Consider the following 24,547-nt stretch of genomic DNA (forward strand, 5'->3'; position numbering starts at 1 on the left):
ATTTCAATTTTAAGAGACTAGGTTGTTGTCCTCTGTCCAATTGTCCATGATACCTGATATCACTAACAGTCCGTGTTGTCAAGTTGACTGTCAATTACATAATTTGACAAGGCTGTAATGTTATTAACATGACATATTAACATGGACAAATAGATAGGACATGACATCTTGACATAGTTTATATCATACTTTAGATAATATTTTATGACATCTTAGCTTATAGATTAGAAATGAAAATGGTCATATTGTATTTCAAGATCAAATTTTTCAGTTCACCTGAGAACATTTTATCCTTTGAGTTCATAAATTCATAATTTGGCATAGCTGACACTAACATTTATAGGTACTATGTGTAAATCCCTTTGAAATTTTGGGGGAAAATCTCAACGACTCAATTTTCATAAAATTGGTTGATCTAATCTGATCAATTTAAAACAAAAAAAAAAGGAAATTATCATAATAGTTCAAAGGTCAGTTGTCTGAAGATCTCATAGCATGAAACTCTGAGTAACAACATGATTCAAGATATTGTTTTAATATTTCTATATCATTCTACAATTGTTGTACTGAGCAATATTTTAAAAGTGAAAAGATTTTAGTATTGAAAAAATGAAAGTGTTAATCAGATTAAATTCCAAAACATTTTCCATATTGAAATGCTTGCAGACATATAGTCCCTGTGGTAAATTCTAGTTCTATTTGAGAAAGTTAAGGAACACGAATCAGGTATATAAATATTAAAGATTACAGTGTAAACCTGTTGACTAAGGTATAACTAGTTGTATTATTTAAATAATGTCACAGTATGTCAATAAAGCCTGATATCGGAACTAGTAATCTACTTAATATAATATAGACCTCTAATATACACCTGGTATTAGTGTTGACATTATTTCTTTAATGCTGACTTTTAATAACTTATGTCAATATAACATTTATTACATTGACTTATCAATATTTGTCAAGTCTTTAACTTATTCTACTCCATTGATTTCTAATTGATATTATATACCTCAGCAAATAACAAATACAAGTCTGAAAATTTAATTTTTAGGGCTAGTACTTAAAAGAGACACAACAATAAAGTTTCAAACTTTTTGAAATCGCATTATATCATAGGATGAAAAAGAAAACAAAAGATGATTTTCATTATAAATCGAGCAATAAGCATATGACAGCTGGACGATTTTACTTGCTGAGAAGATGGTTAAATATGACCAAAACATTGCTAGCAATAAACTACAGATTTAAGATTTTTTACGCTGAAATATGTCAAGATCTTCAAAAATATTTTCATAGGGAATATTAGAAATTTGTAACCTTTATTTCTGATGTAATTTCAGGTAACATTAGAACGTGTATTAGGATTAACATTATCCTCTAATACTGGATTAACATGTGATAATAACACTGGTACTATAGCATATCCAGCAGGGTAAGTACTTTCTTTAGTATTGATACACCAATTTTGTAGTAGTTGCAACAGTATTTGACTAATAATTGTATAATCTGCATCATACCGATATTTGTACCCTTCAGCTCATTTTTTAAAGATCATTTTCATCCAATTATTTGAATGTACACTAGATGTTTGCAATGAAATCTTCCATTTTCATCTGTATTAAGAATTCATTTTACACCTGTTCTCTAGGTTTCTTAAGACAACAGTGAATTCTCCCTTCATGCAATTGCAGACGTCATTCAATCATTGGAATTATTCAAAATTGTATTCTTTGCAGACAGGTTTTAAGTTTGAATTCTGTATTTCAAGAATGATTTTGATACTATTCAAATGCCGTCTGCAATATATATCTCAACAACAAACAAATCTTGACATAGATATATTTATAAACACAAGACTTTAAGAAAAGTTTGATCTGTTTTATCCCTATTAACTAAGTAAATAATCCCACATTTATATTCATGGTCATGTCCTTTGTTAGTTTTTTGTGTAATAGGATACATTCTATAGGGATTTGACCATTTAATGCCCTACTGAACAATTATTTAGGATGATCCTTGAAAAAATGTCAATCACTTTGTGAATAGTGTAAGATGAAATTATGTGACCTTCACCATAGTGACCTCAAATATGTTCAGTTTCTTTTCCTCCATTGTCTTGAAATTTATCTGTTTTCAAATTGAAACTATAAAAGTATTATCAGTGACAGCGCAAGTCTAGGGGCAGACTGACTTTATGGGGGAACAACTTTCGAGGTTGAAGTCGAAATGCAGCAGCTCTGGAAGAGCCAAAGGCTAGAAATGGTTATTCCCCAAGAATTATTTTTGAAATTTTTGGTGCATTCTTACACATATTTTGTTAGAAATGAAGTAAAGATACAAACTTTTTTTCTAATTCCTAATTTGGGGGAACTCTTGGTAATTGAAAAGTTCATTATCTCATTTCAGCTTGTTGCCTTTGACATTGAATGGATCGGATCTGATTTGTTTGTCTTATTATTGACCATTGGTAGAGAAAATCTAGTAAAACGGTTATATTTTATGGTTCAATTCATCTCTTTTATACCCCAATTTGTGACATAATTAGAAAAAATCTGATGTATTTATGTATGGCTTTTTATATCTTGTTCATTGACTATATGAAGGACTTGACCTCAGGCTTTGTGTTAGTAACTTTGTTTGTTTAAGGATCTTTAAATCTTATTTTTCCATATTGGAAAACTTTTTTTTCTGCATGAAATACATGAAATATGCAAAATCTGTAATAGTATGAAAATGAAATGAATGGATTTTTTCTGCACCATGTGGTGTAACAGTATACAGGAGCATACCCAGTATGGGTATCATGGAAGTTTGTAAATGCAAGAATTTGATTGTATGCTAGGGTATATACAGCCTTTCAGAGCTAGTAACTACCAGTCGAGGCCTGTATTTACCAGCTTTAATTTCCAACTTTAAGTGATGTCATATCTGAGAAAGGCATCTAATAATTTGGTTTGGACGATAAAAATTGTCAACAGGGTCCATTTCTACACTAAATTGATAAGGATAAGTAGCATGGCAATAATGAGAAATATATTCATAGAATGATTATTTTATTTTACTTATAAAAGTATGACGGACCAAAATTTTGAAGACCAAGTCATAATCAGTAGAAATGACAACAAATACACTCAGCTGTAATTTGTATCTTAAAGAGACTGGTTGACCTTGATTTGACTCAGTTTAAACAACTCAACCAGCCTTTACCATCATAAATTGATATATATATATGAAGATGAAGAAATGTTTGCATACATCAATGTGTGTTCAGTCACCCAAGGAAATCTTTCATATATACTTAATACTATTCAACAGTTTTATTATACCGATCTGAATACTGATATTCTTTTTAAAAAAATGACACGCAATTTTGAATCTTTTCACTTGGTTAACCCAGTAACTTTATATATCACAATAAACGCCCCAAGCTGTAATAAATATGCACTTTAAATACTGGTATGTGTTTGAGGAAAAAAATGAATGTTTTGACGCTCTTGAAATGAATTTGTCTTAAAGTCCCATCTGCTTATTTAATCCCCTTATTTTGTAAAGGTGGTTTATTGTCGGCCACCAGATTTTACATTAAAGAGATTGTAAAGAGGTTTTCTAACTTCTGTATGTGTATCGTGGACAATGATATCATCAATTTTCACCATTCCTATTTTCAATCAGACCTCTGTGGTCCTAGCAAATCTATTTAAATTAAGTGTTTTATGACAACACTCTCGCAAAGGTCTTATGTGATACAAGAAAAATTTGGTCAGGGTGACATCATAATACACTGAGTTATAGGGGAATTGCAGGAACTAAAGATGTCTGATTGAAAAGTGGAATAGTGCCAATTGATGCTATCAGTGTCCCTTATAAGCATAAAAAATTTAGAAATCCTCTTTACAATCCCTGTAACTCCAATGGGCTTTAAAGAATGAATGATTTCCCATTGTTGAGAGAGTTTCTTTGGTTTTCCCTGAAAATATCAAAGCTATGTGAGTTCTGAGATGTGGAAAATTGAGAAATTGAATTTTTGGCCAGATGCATTAGAAATGGAATTCAAGTACTGGAAGCACTTCTCGTTTAAGAAAGAAGCTAGCACTAGACTTTTCAGTAGAAAAGCTTCAGTTTAAAGCATAGACCAATGGTTTTAAGGCTTCTTAGATCTGGTTTGGTCAAATTTGTAATCTGAGTTGACCATGTTGTTGTTTGGTCAGTTCAGTATTTATTTGGAAGGTGTTAAATTCAATCAACATGACCAGTAAACATAGATCACAGTAATTTGTTCAACACGTTAGTTTGGTTTCATATTAACTTCTTTCTATCAACACTGTACCTTTTCTCTTTCATCTCAGCAGGGTCTTGGTGGGTGGTTCAGTCAGTTATATGCTTGCTCACAAACTAGAAGGTCACTGGTTCAATTCCAGATTTGTTGAGGCCACCCCTAAATATGTCTCTGACAGATAGTATATCATCTACATGGATGGAAAGTACCTTGTCCTTGCAAATGATTGTATGTGGAACTCAAAATGACTTTGATCCTCACCACAGCAGACATCACTTCCTTTTGGCATAATTGCTTGTAAAAGTTCCGAGGCAAGAGTTTGCCAAGTTGTTCAGAATTGATAGTTGTTTTCACTGACAACAATTTCTAATGCAAAATTTAAGAAGATTTTTACATAGTTTTTGTTAAAAACTGAAAAAAAGAATTCAAATAATCACTTCATTTTGAAGATTCAAAGAATTGTGACCTTCAAATATAGCCATGATTATGATAGCACTTGTTCAATCATCTGGAGTTTCATGGATATAGTGATAATTAAAAGCTAACCCTGAAGACAAGTCTACTGATTGACCTACGAGTTTCCCCACTAATAATGTTGTATGCCCACTAATAATATTATGTTTAGGTGATATGTGAGCTGTTTATTATAAAAACTGACAGTAGAATAATGAGAACAATCTGGTGGTATGGTAGTGTTTACAGTTCTATTGTTTATATTCTATATACCTGCCGTGGGTCAGAAATCTAATAAATGGAGTAAAACAAGTACACCTTCATGATTTGCACCAATTGAGGGAAATGGTTCAGCTACAAATCAACTTATAACATGAAATTTTAGTCTCTGTACAAAGTAAGATGTATCCACGAAATGATCTTAACGCAAGGATGTCTTATTGTGTTAATTTCTAACACTTTTTATAGGATAACCTAGAGAATATGGTTTCAAGAATATGTGGCCAGGACTTTTGGAAAAATTTGGTGCATATCAGACACGATTTTAGTTTCTTGATTTATATTTAGTAATATTTGTTCAGATAAGCATCTAAAACAATGTTTTTATAATGTTTAGCTAGTTATTTTTCTGAAAAACTAAGTCGCCAGATTGTATAGTACTGATTTGATGTATTCTAGTGTTGCCAGATGAGTTATTGACAAGACCATAATGTAAATTACTCTACAGTCTGTTATCAACATGCTACCAGAACAGACCTACAGATTTTACATACCTTTTATTTTTATTACCTTTTCTATAACAGACACGTTTTTTTACAATACGATGATTACCTAGAAATGTCTGAAGAGTGTTCAACATCATTTTATGAGGAGAATTGATTAATTGATTGTTTCATAATGTGAACAATGTATCTGTAAATCTGCAATTGTACCAATTACTGGCCCTGAAGATGCTGTAAATTTACTGGTATTACAAATGTATCAATTTGCTGATACCACAGATGCATCGCTATACCGGTACTGCAGATGTGTGGGCTATGCATTAACTTGCACTGAAGATTCGTACCAATTTACTGGTATTGCAGATGTAGACCAATTTACTGGTATTGCAGATGTAGACCAATTTACTGGTATTGCAGATGTAGACCAATTTACTGTAGATTTAGAAATAAACTGATAATGCAGATGTAGATATAGATATTGGTATTGGTACTGCAGTTGCAAAATTTATTATTGAAGTAACATGGATGTAGATTGCATTTTTAAAAAGAAAAAGTGTTTAACTGTCAATTTATATTTTTGATAAGTTTGAAATCTATCTGTATGAATTGATGTAGATGCACTTTGAAGTCTGATTTTCTTAATATATGTGCCAATTCTTCAGGCTTATAATTGTTGGCAGAACTGTAACAATTCTGTGTATTTTTGGTTAACGTCTTTTGAGTTTAAATCAGATGTAACATTTTATAACAAGTTCTTGATATTTATACAAGATGTTTTAAACATTAGAAAGTTGTTTTTGTACTGATACCAACAAATATCATGTTGATAAGAAATTAGTCAGTGATATTTGATTATCATAGCCTTCTGCTACCTGCTTTAGAAGTACATTTTGGTGGTTGATATTTTCAAGGAACAACTGTTGACATTTTGCTTTGAAAGTAAATGTCAATTCAATATGCTCAGTTTACAGAGTATATCTCAAAGTCTGACTGTTGTAATGTAGTAAATCCTTTGTAGAAGATCATTGTCTATTGCTGGCTATAAGTAAAACCACTTTGTTTATTTGGATAGGGAGAGAGTGGGGAATAATCTTGTTGCACTTGCATACGTATAGTTTCAAAATGGTTTATTGGCTTTTCAGAGTTTATGATGACTGTCATTGTTATGATCAAAGGACATTGCACCAACAGTTTTCAAAATTAACTTGAAAAATAACTTGAAATTCTACAGAAAAATTCCAAAAGTTCATAGCAGTTCAAAAGTGAACCACCATAAAGAATGTAACTTAAGGAAACCTTAAACCTCTTTTTAGTTTATTTTGATGTTTTTACCTATTCAGGTGCAGAAATAGAAGCTCAGGTATTTGTCTAATTAAACATCCAACTTGCATCAGTGGCAAGAAGAAAGGGAACTAGGTTGAAAATGGATATCTTGAGAAGTTTGCAATTGGCACACAAACTTCATCAATTTTATCAAAAAACTTTTGGTTTAGAGAGTAATTATGACTTTCGGCACCTCAGGTAGATTCTATTTTTAGATTTTAATTTGTTAAAAACTGCAAGTAATTGTCGTTTAAAGATAATTAAAGATATGATTAATGAAAGGTAGAATTTCAAAATCTGTGAAATTTGGTAAGAAAACAGATTTAACTTTAATTGATGTGCCATGAAGGAAGCAAGCAGAAGTCTGAGAGTCTGGTAATGATAACATGAACTAAAGAAAACACATTGACAGTTCAACACCAATCTGAGTTATTTGATCTACTCTTTAAGAAAACTTCTTTTATTTTATATTTGGTACAATTTATTTAGTTGCTGAGTGATTTTTGTGTAAAAAAGTTTTAGGTTACTATGGCTGTTTGCTATTTATTTGCCAGTCATGTTTGAATGAAGCTCTGAATGTTATGTTATGATGGTGGCATCAGGACTAAAACCGAACTAACATTGAAAGCTAGGTTGACTGTCTGAAAGTGATGCAGAGTTGACAAAGTCAAACAAGTTGTGGCATGAGCATTTTCTGCCTTTCTAAGGATACCAAAGTTGATGGAGTCAAACCTTTTAAGGGCAAATATTCCTAATAAAGGTTTCTTCACATCACATCATAGCGATTGCCATTTGCGTATGATTGCGAACATGATATCTGAACGCCAATCACAACTCAGTTGCATGAGAGTTGCGTCGCAACCATACGCATGCTGATGATCGCTATGGTGTGAGGGCCACGTTAGTTGATAAAAATGTCTACTTGGTATCCAGCAGCCTTGAGGTGTGAAATATCATAGTTCATAGAAATTAATTGTATATGATTGATGATATCTGATAATGTGATGAGCTCAACAATTCCCACTACTATCATCAGATAAATTAGCCAAAATATCAACAGGTGGTGTTAGTATCATTACAATCAATTAACTAGCTGCTGATTATAGGCAGGTTTGGCTGGCCATAAATCATTAAAAAATTGGAATCCTAATTTTGTTGGTAATTGTGCATAAACCTTTGCATTGAATCAAAACTAAAGAGATACAGTATATCATTCTTAACTGTTATTGTGCATATAGACCAGGTTAATGATGTCTGGATGCAGAATTATTGATGAGAAAATTGTGTCTGGAAAAGCCTGCTGGACTAGTACCATGTAGATTGGCTTCGTCTGTTTTCAACTGTATGGATTATTTTGCATTGCTATAGAGTTAAATCAAACATTTTATAACCTGCAACATTTTCGAAATAAAAAGCAGATACTATGATTGTCATTTGAAGAAAACAAATTCACAATCTGATTTAAAAACCTCTCTATATGCAATACCAATTGGATTTCAATCCTACTTTTCAATTGGAAAAAATGAGTTCTTTAAGTTTCTAAAATAGATAAGACAGGACTAGATCTTGTTAATCTATTGTATCGAGAGACTGATATACTGTCATTTTCTTCATGATTTGATTCTGAAAATGAAAAAATAATGCTGTGTTTCAAGTCTTGATCTATGTTACCTTGGAACAGCTGAAGTTTCTTACTGGAACCAATTAGCAGCATGTAATTTCTTCCCTCATTACTGATCTTTTATCATATCTTTTACTGAAAATTAATTTCTCAAATCAACATCTCAATGACTTCCAGATAACGGCACTCAATAGCAGGAATTTTACTGAGAAGTTCTGAAGTTCTATGAAATTGTTTCTGTAAGTTTGGAATTTGCCTTAAAGTGAAAAAGGTTGTAATGGTAAAGCGCTCATGGATGATATTAAACACATGACAGGCTTTAGTATTCAAAGCATTTGATTTGGGAAGACAATCTGTCTGATGAAAGCTGCTGCACAATAGAAGTTTAGATAGGCAAAGGGAGGTCTGGATAGATTAAAATCTTACAATTGAAAAAAAAGACACTGTTTTAAGTTTGGTGGTCATTTCAAAAGTGAGGCCATATTTGCCTCCATTATGCTTCGTCCTTGCAGATGTTGAAATCTGGTTGCTTTCTAGGTCAAATAAGATTTACCTGCCCAGCTTCACATCACTATGTCAACTAGATTTACTTGCATATCATTCTTCAGATAAGGCTACTCAAGACATGTAGATGACAATCTATAGATAAATTCCTGGGGGAACTATATGTTGATTTTTATCTATTGGTCTATTGGTGATAGAAAAATAAACAATAGGGAGTATTATATAGATAGAGTTTATTTAATACATATGGTACGAATTATAATCTAGACTAATCTAGACAATATATATCTCAATATCTCAATATACTGTATTTTGAGCGTTGGGGAAAAACGTAACGAACATGTACCGTACATAGTCATCAAAATATGTAATGGCAGATGGCACGCTGCTTTCGTTTTATTTACGTTCGAAAACAAAGCGTCATAACGAGTGATTTGATTTGATTGGCTGAAATTTGCTACCAATATAGTAGGGCCAATTTTGATTGGACAATATTTAGCCATGAATACATACTTTTTCTCAATTGTGTTACCAATAAAGGTGCTAATGCTAACACATGGAGTAGTTCATCTGTATAATCAATTACTAGTAGGAACATAGAATATATAATATTCACTATTTCAAATCACTATTCTATATCTTTCAAAGTCTAGTTTTGATGTTTTTTGCATTTTTATGTCATTTTTTTAGACTTGTCAAAGCTAATTATTAAAGCTATCTGTATTAGTTGTATACACATTACAGTTTTTGCATATTCTTATCAAGGGTGGAACTGAAAATGCTGAAAGTAATGAAAGTTGAATCTTAGTTAGATATTAAAGTAACCTTGTCCTCAATTTTTAACAGTACCCTAACTATTGTCTATAACCTAGTCTACATTTTCTAGACCTATTTTATTCTGTTTTGGATAGATGCCTTCATTTCAGAACTTTTAGAATTTTCGTTTATTCAAATCAATTGCCAAACAAGTTGTCCTGATGAGGATTTTATATCCAAAATCTGCAATTTGAAAGACCTGATTTGAAAACTGATGTAGATTGTATAGTAAGTGGAGTAGTTTTAGCTTGGTCCACATCTATGATTTAAATTTTCTGTTTAGAAATATTAAAGTAGGATAACAAATTTATATGGCAATGCTCTTTTAAATGTTAGCTTCCATTACACTTATCAGCTACTTATTTCTAGTATGTTTGTGTTGTAAAGATGATAACTTTCTCTGATAATTCATACCTTCTATATTGCTAAAAGATCAATCAAAGATAATTATCTCAAGAAAAGATAATTGGATATGTAGACAGGATAATGAGAATTTGATGATATATACTAAAAACATCTCATTCAGTCAAGAGCTTTTAAATTCTAAGAAAATAACAGTTTATTTTAAAGCTTTAGAATTTAATTCTGCAACGGAGCTTCATAACTATGTACTATTATATTTGATTAATATAAAAGCTTTATTAGCATATTTTGCTATAATGAAATATAAAGCTATATCTATTTCATACTTACAGTTGCTAAATACTAATCTTTATTCTATAACTTAGTTGAAGTTCAATGGCATGATAATGGTCTACCGTGAAAGTTTCGCTACCGCTATGAAACGAATCACTATAATGGCAGCAATTATTATGGAACTATGTCAATATTATCTCGCGTGATAAGGTGATTCTGGTTGTTCTAACATCAATGATTGGTTGATCAGGACTTCAAGTTTTTGTAAATTAAGCCAATGAAAATAAAAATTTTGTAAGATATGGATTCAAAATAATAAAATACATAATTAGTGACATTATTGCATTAAATGTATATTCTGTATTATCAGTCAAGTTATGAACTGTAGAAATGCAAGAACCACAAACCTCTGAATGAAAATTGGAATGGTGCAAATTGATACTATCATTGTCCCCAATACACATGAAAAGTTTAGAAAACCTCTTTAAGTCGCAATCTTACAATCACACATGATAAACCTCAGCGCTTAAAGAAATCTACCATTCATTATCAAGACAGATACAGCTTACAGAAACTGCCAGATGGGCATGATACTGTGAGAGAATAAAAAAATTCACCAGATACCTAAATTGATTGGTACTTAACTTAATAAACAGTCAGTTATACTAGAAGAAAATAGTAGACAATTTCTTATTGTTCTATTCTAATCCTTAGATATACTCTAAATGTTGGAATAAAACAACGTCTGAGTCAGTCCTCCATTGTAAATTGTTAAAGGCAGACGTCAAGTAAATATTGTCACTTCGAAAGCTAATGTACTTACTGTATCACTTATTTGTACTTTTATACTATAAGAAAGAACTGATTTTTGAAAGATAAAACTTCTGAAAACAATCAGGAAATTTGTCTTGCAAGAATTCAAAGATGCCAAAAAAGGGTCAATTTCTTGGCATATTTTCAAGGCCATAGTTTAAATGAGGCAAAGAAGGGTTCTTGGTGAATTTAATATTCATTGTTTGCCTCTATAACGCTCACAGCTCACAGTTTAGTTTGGTCTTGAGAAAAAACATACTAAATAACCAGTAAATAAAGTTAAGACAGCATCTCATCTTTTATTCAGTGGTCAAGGATAATTTTGATTTTGTTCTGATGTGGTACCCTTGGACCCTTGATATATCAAGATGTGTAAAATTTGGATACAGACTTGCATCATGTCAAAGTCAGTCGGTAACAAACAGAGCCTGGTGTTTCATTCCATGTACTCTACTTTTATTTGAAAAGAATCTTTGTGCATCATCCAAAATTTATTTTGTATTGGACAAATATTTGGTGTACATGTGAAATGAAAAGTAAATATAATTCTCGACAACCATCTTTATTTGACAGTCTACTCTATAAAATCACTTCTTAAAGAGAGTCTATCACTTTTTCGGATGTCATTTCTGCAAACAATGATTGAAAACTCTTTATCTTGACTTAGACTGTGGATGAAAAACATTGAAGACAAGGACAACCAGACTGTTTCATCCCAGAAACAAATCAAATTTCAGCAGACAAGAATGATGTACAACTGCATTTCATTTCTTTCACCATTTTTGCTCATTGATAATGAGTGATGAGTTTGAGCAGTTGTCTATTGGAGACGATCTATTTTTCCTCTAAGGCATCAATCCAACTGTTTATTGGAAATTTGGTTGGTAGACTTATGAAGGGCGATTGCAATAGGCCTATCCTTGAGCACAATCAGAAAGTTGTTTGTTTCAATGTTAAACAATATCTATATCTCTTACGAAAGGTTAGCTGGTAATCTATTGAGATTGATGTTTTTACCACCATTTGTTGTGTGTCTGATAAGATGGTGGTGCCAGCGCTGCCTGTATTAAAGTTACTAATTGATGTAAGAACTGTTGATATTATAGACCTACCCAGCCCATTCTTCTTAGTGATAGATCTACTTTGTTTTACGTAGATTAGGTAGCTCATGAGGATAATGTGTGGAGTGAACATGTTCAATGCTTTGGCAGGAGTGTTTTGGTAATTGGGTAGCCATTTTGTTGTTTGAAAGGTGTAGGATATTAAATCAGTGATTGCTTAAAATTAAAGTACAAGATTTTGCACTTGCTTACACCAACAGAATCACTTTAAGCTTTGAATATGATAGGTGGAGAAATAAATTTTAAACCAATCAAATTGAGTCACAAGATTATTGACATGTTGGATTATGGTTAAGATGCGAAATCCCTTTACATGGATCAAAAGAGGTAACCAAATTAATGAACATTGATTTGAGATTTAGTATTGTGAATCAGATTATTGTATGTGTTCCTAAAATGTGATTTCTGCATAAGAATTCTGCATTATGATATAGGACAATGTTTGTTAACATATGTATTGGTAATTCTTAAAACTTGCCAATAAAAATAAATCTGATACAGGAAAATGTGTGAAAGGTAGTGTGAAAAGTATCGAGATAGAATCAGAATGGTATGACGTACATTGACATTTACATATCTTCACATTTTCAAGGTATTACAAACTAAGTCTTATACCTTGACATCATGAGGCACTTTTTCTTGTGACACAAAAGTTTAGGATTGGATTGTAGGCATGCCAATCAGAAAGGCTGTAAACAGTATGGCTGTGCAGGGTAATTTCTAGTTCCCATCTGCACTTATGTTTTGATTTACAGAAGAAAATGGCCTTTTTAATAGCTTATTTTATGAAAATACATGCGAAGAGTGCTTAATGATGTCAAGGTAACATAAAGTTCATAATACCTTTATATTAATAAGATGGCATTTACCTTGCTGCAGTTATTTCTGTACAGTGTATCATAAACTGACACGATGCATGCAGATTGTTGAAATGTCTGTATATTATCAGATAGTAATTATACAGTGCAGAAATGAAATATGGATAATGAAATACCATAAATTTGCCAAGAAGAATATAATAATGTCAAAGTAATAGCTCCAATATGTGAAAATTTCTAGTATTGTAAGAGATAGTATGAAAAAATGGCATTCGCAGACATATATGGCTTCTGGTGCTTTTCTGTTGTTCTTTCAAAACACTAAACTGATAACAGAGCACTTCCAGACTTACAGGAATAATTACTGCTAAACCTAAATTTGCATTAATTGAATATAAATGTTTTGATTAAGGCAATCTGCACAATTCTGGAATAGCATAATGTGCACAATTATAGCACATTAATTTATAGATCTGCTTTGTAACTTATTCTGTTGTAGCATTTCAATAACTAAAATAATAGTCTGCAAGTCATATTTTTGCCCAAAAGGTGGAGCTCAGACTGACTGGTGATGTACTCTCTTGACTCTCATATCAACAAATTAACTGACTGCTAACAAATGCAATCTTCTAGATAGTTGCAGATTCTGATAAATCTTGACAACTATTTCCAGTTCTACTAGAAAATAGACCATAATATTCTGATGATGGTTTATGTGTGATTTTTCAGTCGTCGATAGGATCAGGTCCAATAAATCTGGAGGGAGATCAGATTCTATTGATGCAAGTACTTGGTTTTGAGCTGCTATCCAATTCTTCCAGTTGTGAGGTCGATATGAGCCCCCTTCAGACTTCAATGATTTACCTTGCATAATCTGCCTATATAACATGGTCACAAACTAGAATCTATTCTAAAATTTTCATTAATTGAAATTTAATTTGATTTTTAGTCAAGATGGTGACAGCTGTGTCTATTTAAAACTTCCTCCCTCACAGGAGAGCTATTAAAAATCTATAACTGCCTTGGATAATGGATTCTTCATACCAAGAATTTGAAAAAACTGACAGCAGATGTCTTGAAGATAATATAGTGTTGCTTTTCCCCTGTTATTACCCATAACCACATAAATTGTTGACATACAGCGACATGAGGTATCTTGAACTGTAGTATTTTAAAGAATGTTTTTTTGATCATACATTATAGGTAATAAGATTAGAGTACACCTGAAATCTATTTATAGCGGTTTGAAAATATTTTGACAAAGTCTTTCAAATTTTATTTTTAGACTTTCAATATGTTTAAAGGGACATTACCATGTAGAAATTCTTTATTGAATTTCTGAAGGAGTTAAACTATAAGTCATAAGCTTATTTAAGAATTATAACGTTATACTACCTCTTAGGATGACCAAAAGTTTTTAAACTTGGCCAAAATCATTCTTTGTTTATCTGTGGACTTACCTGTTGTCATAACTATACAACAGAATATCTCTGTAATCCAATAAATCCATAAAACTAAGTAATAATTAATGCTTAGAAGCATGTTTCAATAATTAGATATATGTCTTATATACAGATTCTGTCTTTAGCCGTGAATAAATATCCATTCTAAGAGTTAGTATTCCTTAAAGGATAACGCCAATTTTTATTGAAGGGATAGCACCATTAATTATATTCATACTTCTTTTTACCTGAATATATAATAACAATTAATGGTTTTACATTTAAAATTCCAAAAGGTCGATGTGCTTTGATGTACCAGATCCAACACGAAGCTGTATTACATGACCAAAATATGGAAACAAGATATATTGCATAGACTATACATATTGGTTATGGCATGGCACAAACGGCATGGCACAATGACCTCTGACATGTTAAATTGAAATAGCAAAATTTATGTTTTCTATTGTGTTGCTCAATATCTATCATCTACATCTGAAGTGCAATATTTTACTGTGGCGCTGTTTCAATAGGTGTGTATTGAAAATTTTCATCGTGTTGTACAGTGTCATATGGAATCAGGTGGATAAAAACCTTAACTTCAATCATGACATAGATAGATTATTCGTACAAGTTTAAAAATCACTTTTGATAGATCATTATTGAACACTCACTCCTTCATTGTCAAAATAACAGAAAGATATAAAGGTATTGAATACAATAGAAAAGTGAATTTTAAGATCAATTTACATGTCATTGTTGCTTTATGTTCAGATCTTTTGAAATTTGACTATTATTGTAGCCAGTGGTGGTCCAAACATATAGCATGATTCAAAACAGAGGGTGGGTTGAAAATGTTGTTGATTGTATGTAGACATTATTTTAAAGCAAGGGTTTTCAACATAGGGGCAATTTATCCACAAGGGGAGCCATTTTGAAATTTTCGTTGGGTAATTAGGCACTTTGTACATACATGTGTAATCTACTCATGTTGTCAGATTTCTACAGCTTTTGTATGTTGTACACCCCTCTACATTTTTTGTTTTTTTCTTGACCAAATTTTCAAGGGATCTACCGTTTTCAATGTCCAAATTCTCTACCATAAATCAACAAAATATCTATCTTTACTTTATCTTGATTGCCAGTAGACAAGCAAACAATAGCCAAGTGAAATGATTTTTTATTTTAGTTATGTAAAGCCATAGTTGAAATCATAATGTAAATTTTGATCAGATGACTCCTTGACAAGAATGAAAAATATTGACAGCTACTTTTTATTGCCTGCAGCAGATTTAAAATTTATTTGAATTTAAATCCTCATAAGAGGGTTAAAGGTGAATTTTTAACCCTTATTAAGAGTGTATCAGACCTAGGGTGATGATTGTAACTGTATTTACCTCCATGTATAAAATGATGGAGAGCTTATTCAGAAGGAAGGGTCAGTGTTTTTACCTGACAGATGACCCTGCCAGGATTATGTCGTATTTGACACCTGATAGTGTGAAATGACACCAGTTGCACTTCTGACCAGGGGTCAGTTGAGGTCATTGTTAATATTTATTGTTTTATTGTGATTATCATTAATCAAATGCTGTATTCGTTACCTCTTGTTGAAATGGGAAGTACAAGATCCACAATAGGAATTAGTAAGAAATACCAAGTACTACAGGTGACATAAGAGATATGAAATAAATCCATTAAAACTCAAAACATTAAACAGTAACATGTGTTTGATCATTTCCCGAATGTTTCCGTTATATTGGGCTCTTTGCTTAAAATTGGTGGGTTTTTTTTTCGAAAAAGGCTTCAAATGCCTGTGGCTCTGCGGCATTGGAGGTGAATGTGTACTTCACACAAATTTCTCAAACACATTCTTTATTATTGCTCCCTTCTGTTTACTAAAAGCCAAAATCTATAAACCCCTGAGAGGTAAAACTGAAAATTAAGTTTTACTTAGTTATTTAGATGAACTTGGGTTTTAATATAAAAAGTGTACATGTAAATACTGTTTTAAGTCATTAACTTTATGTTTAAACTAATGTTCTTCTTTTTCTATTTCCAGATGTGTTGTGGTATTATTCAATCCAAAACGTAAAAAACAAACACATTTATTTAATTGTTGTAAGAAGACAATTACTGCTCTTGCTTTTTCTAAAGATGGCAAACATTTGGTCACAGGAGAGGTGAGTTTTCTTTACTTTAAAACTGGAGATTTGAAATGAGTTCCGGCACTGAATTCAATTAGAAAGAGGGAAATTATCCTCTAGTTCTCCAGAGACATTCCACGATAAAATCATGTATTGAATGTATGACTAATTTGTGGTGCTTCTGAAAGATACATTGAAAGTACTTTCTTATCTGCCAGGAATATAGAAATTCCCTATTTGATATATTTTCAGGCTGGACACCTACCAGCTGTACGAGTCTGGGATGTGGAAGAGAAATCACAAGTTGCAGAATTTCATGGACACAATTTTCGGGTTAACTGTGTGGTAAGCAGATCTCTAATCACTTTGAAATAGATAGGAAACCAAGGATGCAGGGTCTTTTGCTAGTGTTGAGAACTCTTTACATGGAAACATTTATCAAAATATGCTGAGAGTAATTAAGAAAAATCCACTGTATTGGATCAACTCGGGTTGTGCAAAAATAAGATGCAAAATGCAATTTTGTACTTGATGGATATTTGCTATCTTGCCATAGCTGAAAAAAGCATCTACTATATTTTGGCGCGGCCCTGACATCAAGTTTTCTGGCAAAAATACCATAAATAGATTAGAAATTCAGGCAATCTCAGGTATTTATTAGGTCTGACATTAATTGTTCTTTGTCTAAAAATTAGATCTGGACATTTATTTTTCAGGCCTTTTTTCCAAACAGTAAATATATTGTATCTATTGGTTCTCAACATGATAAAATGGTTAACGTATGGAACTGGAAAACTGGTAATAAAGTAGCCTCTAACAAAATCTCTTCCAAGGTAAGACAGCAAAACTCTTAACCTATTATACTCTTGTAAATAAAATAAACTGATTGTGTTTATGTTTTGATATTAATATTGTACTTTTAGGTTAGTGCTGTTGACTTCAGTGAAGATGGCAGTAATTTTGTAACTGTGGGACACAGACATGTTAAATTTTGGTACTTAGACAGCAGTAAATCAAAAGTAAGTAATTAAGATAACTTCATTAGCCCACATGTTGCAGAAAAGTAGGACGTAAAACTCGTAAAACTCGATTCATTTCATTTCTAAGATAACTTGCACAGTGGATTATATAGCAGCTTCAGTAGATTGGAAGGAATTACAGCAATATGAATTTGGGTTGTCATGACGATACTGGAGAGAAGGATGTAAACTTGGGACTTGACAAATCAGATGAAATCATTCTGTCAAATTCACAAGTTTGTGCTAATATTATAATGTGATCTCTTCTTCTGAAGACTTTCTATACTTCTCAAATCTTTTTATTGGTAAGAGTATTTGTCGTCCATTTTAGATCAATGCTCCACGACCGCTGTCTGGACGTAATGGTATATTGGGTGAACAGAAGAATAATTATTTTTGTGATGTGGCGTGTGGTCGTGATAGACAAGCTAACAACACATACTGTATCACACAATCTGGTTTACTCTGTCAATTCAACGAGAAACGTCTGCTAGATAAATGGGCAGAACTAAGGGTAAGTTTGGTGTAGATCTAGAAGTGTTACTACCATCAGACTAATTTTATTGTATGGAAAAAAGATCATCACCAATTTCCAGCATGAAAATGTAAAATTTAATCCAATAAAAATTGATTGAAATCAGAGTAGCATTTTGGATCTTCAATCAGACCTGGCTGCACATGACAAGCAAAAGTAGTGGTGATCTTTGGAGATGATGACTATTTTGAAAATTCTGTATGTGTATATATTTGTGCTGGACAGGAAAAAAGCTCCAAAAACGCCATGAGATTGATACAAAATTGAGTTGACACTTTTTTCCCTTTGCTGTTAATATCTTCAATGAAAAAGTTTAATTCAAATTGAAATATAATCTTTCAAATATTTACATTAATATTTTCAGACTAAAAGTGCTAACTGTATCAGTGTAGGGGAAGATTTTATATTTGTGGGTTGTTCAGAAGGAACAGTGAGAATATTCAGTTCTGAAAGTTTATTTTTTATATCAACTTTACCATGTCCACATTTTCTAGGAGTTGATATATCCTCAGCCATTACTCCTAGGTAAGATTTCTATTCTTAGATGATTGTTTGCCAATCTGAACAGGGTTCAATCCCGACATAGGTAGAGATAATACCTTTGGATTTTTCAACTCGGTTTCCCCCTGTCAGTGATGCAGGTAAGAGGGGCTGACATGGTCTAGTCATTCCGATTTCCATTCGACAGTTGGAAATCGGAAAAGAGCAGACTAATGCTGCTGTCCTGGCAAAATTTCCCTCATTGCACCCTGCATGGCGTTGTCATTTCATGTGCCAATCTGAAGGTTCCAAACCATTCGTCATGAAAGTGTCCTTTTCATTTCCAATAATGCTATCACAGGGAAGAAGCTTTTGTGGAATTTGCTGAAAATGAGCTCAGCACCTTTGACAATGGGCATAAAGGAATGATGTCAAGACTTGGCTTTATCTTCTTCTTTGTGTTCAACAGTTAAAACTCCATTTTATATGGATATTATATTATAGTATATTAAAACTGAACTTTCTTCTATTTTATGTTATTTTAGTCATGTTGTACATCCTAAAGCAGACGCCAAATATCCTGATACTATGGCTATAGTTTATGATGATTTTAGTCAGAAGGTTAGTAATACTTATTTTTGATGGCTTTTGTATCATATAAACAACCAGTTGAAAGTGGGGATCAATTTCATCAAATTTTCTTCTTTTGCATTGCAAATTTGATAATATAACTTCTCAAAAGTGCAGCATCGAAAATTAATTTGGCATAAGTATAACTTTTGCCATGTAAGAGATATTCTAAAAGTGGTGTATGAAAAAAATAGTACAATCCTTATATAGAAATAATACAATGATAATAGATTGTTTGATTTTGTTTATAAATTCTGAAACATGAAAAAATAGTTTTTACATAAAAAAATAACAGAATACTCCATTCAATTGTTTTTAATTTCGTTTTTTCATGTGTATTTATTTGTAGGTAACTTGTGTCTATAATGATCACAGTTTATATGTATGGGATGTACATGATATTAAAAAAGTAGGAAAAGTCTGGAGTTTTCTATATCATAGTGCCTGTATTTGGGGACTTGATGTAAGTTTCTAGCTTATATTAAGATCAGTTGAAGCTTTGAACTTTTGTGGTAAAAGGGAAATAATTTGAGTTATGGGGAAAAGATAGGTAGTCTTAGCTGCAGGAAAACAAAGATATTAACTTTGAAGAAGAGCTAAGTAGAAAATCTGATTTAAGCTTTGATCAGTGGGTTAGCTGGCTCAGCACAATTGACCTATGCTTGAAGTCTTCAATGAACCATCTTATTCTACATAAGCTGTGCTGGTGCATTTGATATCCTTCATATTTGTCATCCTGCTCATTAAGAATAAATGTAATATGAATTTGCAGAGGCCTGTTTGATATTAAGTGCACTGCAATATTGTGAGTTGCCATGGTAACATATTAATCTGTGTATTTTTATAGGTTTATCCATCATTAGATAATAATAATAACGCAGTTCTACCTCCTGGTTCGTTTTTAACATCATCAGGTGATGATACAGTTAGAGTATGGAATATAGAGTCACAGTTACAAGATAATACTGTTTATAAACGCAATATATATAGCAACGTAAGTATTACAATTACTATATATAGATAATACTGTTTATAAACGCAATATATATAGCAACGTAAGTATTACAATTACTATATATAGATAATACTGTTTATAAACGCAATATATATATAGCAACGTAAGTATTACAATTACTATATAAAGATAATACTGTTTATAAACGCAATATATATAGCAACGTAAGTATTACAATTAATATATATAGATAATACTGTTTATAAACGCAATATATATAGCAACGTAAGTATTACAATTAATATATATAGATAATTCTGTTTATAAACGCAATATATATAGCAATGTAAGTATTACAATTATTATATATAGATAATACTGATTATAAATGCAATATATATAGCAACGCAAGTATTACAATTAATATATATAGATAATACTGTTTATAAACGTAGTATATATAGCAACACAAGTATTACAATTATTATATATAGATAATACTGTTATAAACGTAATATATATAGCAACGTAAGTATTACAATTACTATATATAGATAATACTGATTATAAATGCAATATATATAGCAACGTAAGTATTACAATTAATATATATTATATGATAATACTGTTTATAAACGCAATATATATAGCAACGTAAGTATTACAATTAATATATATAGATAATTCTGTTTATAAACGCAATATATATAGCAATGTAAGTATTACAATTATTATATATAGATAATACTGATTATAAATGCAATATATATAGCAACGTTAGTATTACAATTAATATATATAGATAATACTGATTATAATTGCAATATATATAGCAACGCAAGTATTACAATTAATATATATAGATAATACTGTTTATAAACGTAGTATATATAGCAACACAAGTATTACAATTATTATATATAGATAATACTGTTTATAAACGCAATATATACAGCAACGTAAGTATTACAATTACTATATATAGATAATACTGTTTATAAACGCAATTTAAAATATTTCGTTATTTTCTGAAACTATGTTAAATAAGTAAGAGTACAGTTCTGATTTATTTCTCATTGTAGGAATTATTAAAAATAATCTATGCAGATCCTGCACATAATTTCCTCTGTGATGTGGAATACAATCTTGGTAAGAAATTTATTAATTATTTACTATTGGAAACCATGCTACAATTCTGTCTGATATTTGATTAACATATTTCAACATGGTTTTACTTTGTGAAAGGTGCAGATTTGTTGAGCTCTCGTGAATAACTGTCACAGAAGTAATTTGGTAGCATGTACAATAGTTTGCATGTTCTCTCTCTATTATGACTAGGAAAGCTGTCATGCCATATTTAGCTTTAACTTGAAATTCGATTATTTCAGCTGGTTCTACTGATAAAACTGATACTAACTATGATAGTAAAAATGGTATTCGGTCAATACGTGTTAGTCCTGATGGTAAACATCTTGCTACTGGTGATAGAGAGGGCAATATCAAGTAAGTTATTTACATTTTGATTCCAATTTTTCACATTTTTGAGATATTTTCCAATTATAAAAAGCAAAAAAGTATGAATTTTGTTTTGAACGAGAGATTAGTTTGTGAATGTGTTCTCGTCATACATAGGTCCACAATTTTTTTTTTTCAGAATCTATGACATGCATTTTATGGATGATGTACGGTCAATAGAAGCTCATGATGGAGATGTTTTATGTTTAGAATATCATTTTATTAAAGGAGGTAAGTACTATAAAAGAAAGTTAAGTCCTGATCAAAAAGTTCTTCAGACCCAACTTAGCTCTATTGCTTATTTCCCATGAATTTAAAATATTTGTGCTGAATTTGTCTAGTATCATGTATGAAAGACATAATAATTCAATCTTTTTTTCAGGCCCTAGATTACTAGCTACGGCAAGTCGTGATAGACTAATACATGTATTTGATGTGGATGAAAATTATGGTCTACTACAAACATTAGATGACCATTCTTCATCTATTACTGCTGTCAAATTCGCTTCCAATGGTGAAAAATTAAAAATGTTGAGTTGTGGAGCTGATAAATCTATTCTCTTTAGAAATGCCACAATGGTAAGTGACTGTGAATTGTTTGTGAAAGAAATTAACAGCAGAATACATAATGTACTTTATGTGTTTAAAGTTTGTAGCCTAGAGAAGAGTGTTAAGCATGCTTATACCGTTATGGAAAATTTGATGTTGCTAGTCAGATAATGACATTATGTTGTCATAGCAATGTGTCAAATAGTCAACATGTCTTTTTTCTTCCTTTTATTCTCACAAAAGAGATCTTAGATGTTTGTTTGCAAATTTGTTCTACCATTTCTTTCCCCCCGTATTGCTTCAGAGTTGGAGCCAAGATTGACAAAATATTTCTTCTTCAGAGTCCTGAACTACAGTTTAATGTAGACCAGCATCTAGCTAGTAAAGCTACTCTATATGATATGATAATAGATCCATCTCATAAATTTGTTGCTACAGCTTGTCAAGACAGAAATGTCAGGTAAGTTTCTAGCTTGACATCTTTTATCAGTTATATGGAGGTTGACGAAGGTCAAAGAGCCTTCGGACTGTAAAAATAACTTTGAAGATGTGGGAAGACGGAACTTTTTGATGTTTTAAATCATGTCCGTAAGCACGTTTCAACTTTGACCCATGTGTTAAAGGTTGCTATTTTGTAACATTTGTTGCATTCGCATCTGATATACCTTACGAACTATTCCAGAATATACAGTATAGCAAAAGCTAAACAAAAGAAGAACTACAAAGGAACACAAGCAGACGATGGAGTGTTGCTACGGTTGCAGCTAGATCCATCTGGTTCATATGTAGCTACGAGTTGTACTGATAAATCAATCTGCATAGTTGATTTTTATACTGGAGAGGTTGTGGCTACCATGTATGGACATTCTGAGGTAGTCACTGGTATCCAGTTCACCAATGATCTCAAACACATCATATCAGTCTCGTCAGATGGGTGAGTTTCACGTTTTTTGGTCCCTTCCTAATAATAAATAACATCGCAATGCAGCTATTTAAAGCATTCCGATTCCTCACCTAGCTTTTGTAAATCCTTCAAAAAAACATGGCCACATTTAAAGTGCCGTTGAGAAACCGAAAGTGTCATTTTCCTTTCTAACAATGTCTCATTCTAAATTTCCCTTCATCTTACTATGCAATCAAATATTTTGAATATTAGAATTAAATTAATTTACATTCTGAAAAGAAAAGCTTAAAATTGCAGTAAAACCATTATGGGCTGTAACAAAACATAATAGATTCAATAAATACATCATGATATTACTCACTTCTTGAATAATTAAGAACGCAATGACTCAACAAAATATTATCATGAGATGACATGCCAGATTAAAAACTCAGGAATGGGTATCCATCTTTAATTATGAGATTAAACAATGGAAAAAACCATGATTAATATAGCTTTCTAATGGAATGATATTTTATTGCTGTAGAATCATTATATATTTTTAGTATTGACTCATACCTCGTCAAAGTGAGATATTGATTATTTTCATTAATCTATATACCTGATGATATTTTATTTATTAAATGTGAAATATGATAGCTCAGTAATCTGTATATTTGTGAATTGAAAGACTAACAAGTAATATTTTCTCAGTTAAAATATTGCCCCATGTATCATATGTAGAGACTAATAATTATATAACACCAGTGTAATCTTTTTCAACTTAATGTTCAAAACAGATAGTATATCTCTGCAACTATACTAGAAACATGACAGCCAAGTGTGCTTAAAAATTTATGTAACCAGTCATTGAGTTTTCACTTATTTTTTTGGAATTTCAGGTGTATATTTATATGGAAGTTACCAATTGATATGACCAAACAGATGAAATGTAGAATGGAATTATTGGGAAAGATTCCAAAAGATACCAAAATATATGATGATCTCAAGTAAGTGTTGTATAAAGCAGTTTATGAAGATTAATTTTCTATAGCCAAACAATTCTTTTGAATTTTGTTAATCTCTTCTTTGGATATTCAATCAAAAATTATAATATATAATTTGAATGTGCATGAAAATGATAAATAATAAATTTTTGTTTTGTAAATAACACTCACTATTACAGTGTTTGTATAACACTACAGATAATATTATGGTGTGTGGTGTATGGTGTTATTTGTGGTATTATGGTGTTATTTGTGCTGATATAAAATTTGCACATTATT

The 24,547-nt window shown here is 31.4% G+C and overlaps 1 protein-coding gene across 1 annotated transcript; it reads left to right on the forward strand.

Annotated features, from left to right (window-relative positions):
• Window positions 1-1,340: 1,340 nt before the first annotated feature.
• Window positions 1,341-24,275, forward strand: LOTGIDRAFT_121618 (hypothetical protein; the record flags this gene model as incomplete). Its single annotated transcript, XM_009059048.1, has 17 exons — window positions 1,341-1,435; window positions 16,611-16,731; window positions 16,948-17,040; window positions 17,412-17,528; window positions 17,619-17,714; window positions 18,046-18,228; window positions 18,614-18,774; window positions 19,275-19,350; window positions 19,709-19,822; window positions 20,207-20,353; window positions 21,397-21,463; window positions 21,703-21,817; window positions 21,969-22,060; window positions 22,212-22,429; window positions 22,735-22,838; window positions 23,061-23,312; window positions 24,164-24,275. Coding segments are annotated over 17 exons (2,163 nt in total), but the record flags the coding sequence as incomplete, so codon positions are not given.
• Between the last annotated feature and the right edge of the window lie 272 nt (window positions 24,276-24,547).

This window comes from Lottia gigantea, assembly GCF_000327385.1.
Source record: "Lottia gigantea unplaced genomic scaffold LOTGIsca_37, whole genome shotgun sequence".
Lineage (NCBI taxonomy): Eukaryota > Metazoa > Mollusca > Gastropoda > Lottiidae > Lottia > Lottia gigantea.